The sequence below is a fragment of the Urtica dioica genome, chromosome 8, assembly GCF_054948205.1.
Source record: "Urtica dioica subsp. dioica isolate 48M chromosome 8, U.dioica_male_clone48M_v1_H2, whole genome shotgun sequence".
NCBI lineage: Eukaryota > Viridiplantae > Streptophyta > Magnoliopsida > Rosales > Urticaceae > Urtica > Urtica dioica.
In genome coordinates, this window is record NC_142763.1 from 31,856,462 (window position 1) to 31,862,499 (window position 6,038).

Here is a 6,038-nt window from a genome sequence, read left to right on the forward strand (position 1 = left end):
GGTCCTTATTTGACCTAGTGTTTAGCTCTGCGACTTCAAGACTCGTTCTTAAATCGTAGTGTTTAAAAGTGCTCACACACTAATTCCTTTTATCTTGAGTGATTTAGTGATAGAAACTTTCGTGGTTGCTCGAGTTAACGAGGAAAGGAAGAGAGACGTGCTGCGAGGGAGACGAACGTTGCAACCTTTTCCAAAAGCTTCTTAACGTTCAAGCTTCTAAAAAGGTTAGTAATTTTTTATGCTCATATTAGTTTTTATTTACATGTGCTTGCTCTTGGTCTAGGTTAGTAAAAACTGTTTTACTTGAAAAAGAAATTTTTTAAAATTCCGCCGCTTACCGAAGCGTTAAACTTTTTCTTAAACCCTAGATCAATTCCAACAAAAAATGCCATGAAAAATTGATATTGAGAGCTTGAGAGTTTGAGATTGAGATTGAGAGAATTTGAGAGAAATGTGTGAAGAAAATAAATGAAATTAAGGAGAGGGGAGTTATTTATAGATTTTAAAAATAAGTGGCCGGGACTAGCGGGACCACCGCGTCCCGTTAGTCAAATTAACGGGAGTCCCGTCCCGTTTATTTCACTAACGGCAGCGGGAATAAATTTTATAATGAAAAAAAACTAAAAAAAAAGTGTACACAAACACAATAATAAACAAAAAAATTAAGTAGACAATTAAAATACAGCACAATATACAACCCTCCCAGGTAGGAAGGAAAGCAAGTGTTGCTTACCATAACTGTTGGGTTTCGCAGCGTCATCAAACAGGCCCACGCGAGAACTGATCGGCGGCCGAAGCGCGCTCTATCGTTTAGTGGGCCCCACTGAAAACTGATCCAACGGTGATAATGTAACATTTGACGTATCCCAAGGGATTTTTTTTTTACACAAGTGACGCAAAGCGAAAATTAATCGGATTACTATTTACCCTTTCACACCCAAACAATACTCACCCTTTTTAGTGCAGTTTCATAATCTACCCTTGAGAAACTCCTTCAATATTTGTTTTCCTGTGTGTCTCTCTCTCTCTCTTTACTCATCGCCGCCGCCAAATTCGGCGGCCACCGCCTATTGCCGTCGGCTCCTCCGACGATATATCCTTCTGGAACCTTCCCTCTCCTCCGCTATATCATCCTATCCCAAAGCAAAACAAAAAAAAATACGAATTTATCTTGTCTGTTTTAGGTATTTTATCGAACACGTCGTTAGGTTTTCATTGATTCTTCCTAGAGTTTTGATTTCTTTCTGTGCAATAACAAGAGGAGAGGGAAGAAAAAAACAAAAAAAAAGTGAATATTTTTGTACGAAAACCTAAGAAAAAAAAGCTTTGAGAATTTTGTAGGGGTGCTTTTCAATTTTTTCTGTGAGAAATGGCACAAGTTCAGGCTCAGCCTCAGAACGCGAATCCCGGAGCGAATTCCGCTGCGGGCGCGCCCAACGGCGGTGGCGCCCAGTTCGTGACGACGTCGCTTTACGTCGGAGATCTCGACGCGAATATCACTGACTCGCAGCTCTATGACTTGTTTAGCCAGCTCGGTCAGGTGGTCTCGGTTAGGGTTTGCAGAGACTTGGCCACTCGGAGGTCGCTTGGTTATGGTTATGTCAATTACAGCAATCCTCAAGACGGTTAGTCTTTTTCTTGTTTCAATTTCGCTTGCTGTGGAAAAAATTGGCCCGTCGATTCAAGTTTTGATTAGGTAGAGAAATGATCGTATTATGACTATTCAGTGTATAAAGCTTTGTAGAATATGCCTATGTATTTTGCATGCACAATTTTTGTTGTTGTTGTTGTTGTTGTTCTGGCGTCTGTGGAATATTTTCTCTTCTCAGCTGATAGAGATAAAAAGTTCTTATTTCAGGCATATTATGACCATGTGTATATATTTTACAACAAGTTGAATGAATCTGTACAAATTAACTGATTCTCAAGGTATAGGTTACAAAGCTCGTTAACTAACACTTTCAGTTCTCTGTTATTCTGAAATGGTATTAAGGATGTGTTATTGATGCATACCACCGGTATTAATATGCATAATTTCTTGGAGTTGAGCAATCATTTTGTCTCTCTCCATTCTTAGCTGATGAATACGCTTCACAAGTACTGGCTCGTTTGTTCATCCTACGAAGTTGCTTCGAGGTTGAAGTTGAATTCTTTTAGAGTGAAAAATTACGCAGTGTTGCCTACGCAAGTTCTCTCTCTACCAGTTCTGATTGCATAATAGGTTTAATTAATGTGCGTATGCATTTCCATTATGTGTTTGTGTCTGTTTTAAAAGGTTGTAATCCATGCAGTGTTAAAGCGTAAGAGTATATTAGGCACTAACTAGTTATTTTTTACTGCTGCCTATTTTCGTTCAATATGCAACTGAGATCCCTTTAATAGCTACTGTATGGGTTGATATGTGTTGGATATAAATCTGATTGGGGCATGTAGGTTAAGAACTATCGGGCCGAGTCCTATTTTAGTACAAGAAATAATGAGCTTCTTTGTTATTATTTCAGTGCTTTTTATTAGCGCTTGAAAAAGGATGGTCTCGCGTAAATTGTCAGCCTCATGAAGCTCATAAATGGTTGATTGATCCATATTCTCCATCGTTATATCTATATTGCTTTGAACATGATATGATTATGTCTTTTAGAAATGGTCATCATTGTCCGTATCTGGTCAACATAGACTCTTGATCTTAGTATGTTTCTGAGGAATTCCAGAAAGCCACTTAATGCATACGGAGAATAAATGAACTTCTGTGCCGGAGTGATTTTGTAGTTGGCTATTATTTCTTTAATATAAAATAAAATTCTCTTCATTCTGTCTTGGATATTAATGATTTTATTTGCTCGATCTTTCCAATAATCCGTGTTTTATATTTTTTTGCTGATAAGAATCTGCGTATTCTATAATTTGTATTAAACAGCTGCAAGGGCTTTGGAGGTTCTGAACTTCACTCCTCTCAATGGAAGGCCAATTAGAATGATGTACTCTCAGCGGGATCCGACAAATCGCAAGACTGGGTCAGGAAACATATTCATTAAGGTATGCCTGTATGCATTAGCAAATGTATATTCTTTTAAGAAATTTGAAATTTCCACTATTGCGCGTTTTCTTTTCTTCTCTGTTATTCTCTTAAGAATAATTTTAATATTTTGTAAAAAAAATTGGCAGAATTTGGACAAAGGCATCGACCATAAAGCGCTGCATGATACCTTTTCTGCGTTTGGGAATATCCTCTCCTGCAAGGTTTCCACAGATGCATCTGGGCAATCGAGAGGCTTCGGTTTTGTTCAGTTTGACACCGACGAAGCTGCCCAAAAAGCTATAGAGGAGTTGAATGGAATGCTTCTGAATGATAAGCAAGTTTATGTTGGCCCCTTTCAACGTAAGCATGATAGGGATACCAGCTCTGACAAGTCAACTTTCACCAATGTTTTTGTGAAAAATCTGTCGGAATCAACTACTGATGAGGATTTGAACAAAGCATTTGGTGAATATGGACAACTGACTAGTGTGGTGATTATGAGGGATGCTGATGGGAAATCAAAATGCTTTGGATTCGTCAACTTTGAGAATGCGGAGGATGCTGCTAGAGCTGTTGAGTCCTTGAATGGGAAGAAAGTTGACGATAAGGAGTGGTTTGTTGGGAAGGCCCAAAAGAAAACTGAGAGAGAAAATGAGCTGAAAGCTCGTTTTGAGCAGAGCATGAAAGAGGCTGCTGACAAATCTCAAGGTGCAAATTTGTACCTAAAAAATCTTGATGACAGTGTCAATGATGATAAACTCAAGGAGTTATTTGCCCCATTTGGTACAATAACGTCATGCAAGGTTTGTGGGATCTGTCTCTCAACAAGATGCCAGATTTTTCTTCTATGTTTTGACTTCTTAATACCTCATAGTCATGTTTCTTGTCGTGATGTAGGTCATGCGAGACCCAAGCGGGGTAAGTAGAGGGTCGGGTTTTGTTGCATTCTCTACTCCCGAAGAGGCATCGCGAGCTGTAAGTTGCATTCTCGGGTTTTGTTTAATTACTCTACTAGAGAGCTTGAGTTGAAAGATGCTGACCATACCTTAATTTCTTAGCTTACCGAGATGAATGGGAAAATGGTTGTTAGCAAGCCTCTCTATGTTGCACTTGCCCAGCGAAAAGAGGAGAGGAAGGCAAGGTTGCAGGTACCTTTCTAACCCCTCTTCAATGTGTACATAGCATATACTACGAAGCTCACAATTTTTCTCTCCATTGATTAATGATTAATCAAGAAAATGGATTTAGCCATATTATAAGTATTACGAATAGAACTTTAAAACGTCTGTTTTAGTAAAAATGTCCTTCAGTCTGTGCGATTCATTGTTGAGTTGAATGACTGGAATAATTATTTGTTTATTTAGTCAGTAATTGATTACTACCTTGGTCACACACACGTATACCTCCACAGCATGTTGTGGATATGCTTAGATATTTGTAAGCAGACGTCAAATGCAACTGAACGATGCTTATATTCTACTGCACTTTCATGTGCTACGTTAGAGCTTTTTATCCTGTAGTGTACCGGTTTTTTTTTTTTTTTGGTTCTGTAAGAACTGTGATATGTATGCAAATTTGATTATGTTACTGTACAAGCAGGCTCAGTTTTCACAAATGCGGCCAGTAGCAATGACCCCAGTTGCTCCTCGTATGCCAATATACCCGCCAGGTGGCCCAGGTATGGGGCAGCAAATATTTTACGGCCAAGCCCCACCCGCCATCATTCCTTCCCAGGTAATATATAGTTCTTCTTTTGAGGTTTGTTAAAAAGAAATTACGTGAGCTAAGCTAACCACGGGTTCTATTTTATTGCTTTTTGTAAACACAGCCTGGATTTGGGTATCAGCAGCAGCTTGTGCCGGGGATGAGGCCCACTGGGGCTCCAATGCCGAATTTCTTCATGCCAATGGTTCAGCAAGGACAGCAAGGGCAGCGCCCTGGCGGCCGACGCGCCGGAGCTCTCCACCAAAACCAGCAGCAACTCCAGATGATGCCGCAGCAGGTTGGTCTTGTTTTTTCACCCGCTTATTTTAAATTTTTTTTATTTTTTTTCCTCGGTTCAATTTTGAATACATGAGAAATATGTGAAGAATATCAATTAGTATTTCACATTATATGTTAGTAATATCGCTAAAATTTGCATTTATGTGCTCAGAAAATGTAGTTTTTCCTTCAAAACATGAGCTCTATTTTATAAATGTTTGGGTTGGGGAATACTAAAAAAAAAAAACACCGCGAAACGGCTTTTTGTCACGAGTTGTCAAGTTTTCTGAGACGTATTGTGTTGTAAAAATAGCAGATGCATGGGAGGGGGAGAGGGTACCGATACCCACACGGGGGCCGCGGCCTTGGGGATATGCAGCAGATGGCCGGAGGCATGTTCGACATGGGCGGTGGTATGGCCCAACTCTCTCAGCCCGTCCCTGTTGGGGCCTTGGCTAGTGCCCTCGCCAATGCTTCCCCGGATCAGCAGAGAACCGTAAGAACCCCATAACGAATCTTGGTAATTATTAATATTATTATTATTATTATTTATTTGTTTATTTTGTGGAATAGATGCTGGGAGAGAATCTGTACCCGCTGGTGGAGAAGGTGGAGAGAGAGCACGCAGCCAAGGTCACTGGAATGCTGCTGGAGATGGACCAGCCGGAGGTTCTGCACTTGCTCGAGTCGCCGGAGGCTCTGAAATCAAAGGTCTCCGAGGCTTTGGATGTTCTCAGAAACGTCTCTCAGGGTGGCAACCCCGCAGACCAGCTGGCATCCCTCTCCCTCTCCGACAATTGACGGGTTAGAGAGAGAGAGGCACGGTTGTGGGTTTGTTTGATGCCTTAGGATTGTGGAAACTGGGGTTTTTTTTTTTTTTTTTTTTTTTTTTTTGGCTTTGCTTCATTTCTCTCGAAGTTTGACTATTCAGATTTATTTTTGCCTTTGTCTTGTGTCTGCATTGAAATTTTTTTAAGACTCAAAAATGTTTTTTAGTGTCTTTTTATCTGCGCAGTGATTTCTTGTCTTTATCAAGTTA

At 40.1% G+C, this 6,038-nt stretch overlaps 1 protein-coding gene across 2 annotated transcripts; it reads left to right on the plus strand.

The window, feature by feature from the left end:
* Positions 1 to 961: 961 nt before the first annotated feature.
* On the plus strand, positions 962 to 6,038 carry LOC149389230 (polyadenylate-binding protein 2-like). Of its 2 annotated transcripts, none has more exons than XM_089622813.1 (9): positions 962 to 1,625; positions 2,915 to 3,033; positions 3,163 to 3,819; positions 3,914 to 3,991; positions 4,075 to 4,164; positions 4,616 to 4,750; positions 4,845 to 5,018; positions 5,313 to 5,495; positions 5,573 to 6,038. In XM_089622813.1, the coding sequence occupies exons 1-9, from the start codon at positions 1,370 to 1,372 to the stop codon at positions 5,798 to 5,800; spliced, it is 1,920 nt and encodes a 639-aa protein (XP_089478939.1). In that variant the 5' UTR covers positions 962 to 1,369; the 3' UTR covers positions 5,801 to 6,038. The 2 variants fall into 2 exon arrangements, with proteins under 2 accessions (XP_089478939.1, XP_089478940.1); XM_089622814.1 differs by having other exon boundaries at positions 5,316 to 5,495.

Bases quoted from the DNA above. Each gene is read 5' to 3' on its own strand.
- LOC149389230 (XM_089622813.1), top strand. From the start codon at position 1,370: ATGGCACAAGTTCAGGCTCAGCCTCAGAACGCGAATCCCGGAGCGAAT. The intron at 5,019-5,312 runs GTTGGTCTTGTT...TTGTAAAAATAG, and splicing joins TCCAGATGATGCCGCAGCAG to CAGATGCATGGGAGGGGGAG. The intron at 5,496-5,572 runs GTAAGAACCCCA...TTTGTGGAATAG, and splicing joins CCCCGGATCAGCAGAGAACC to ATGCTGGGAGAGAATCTGTA.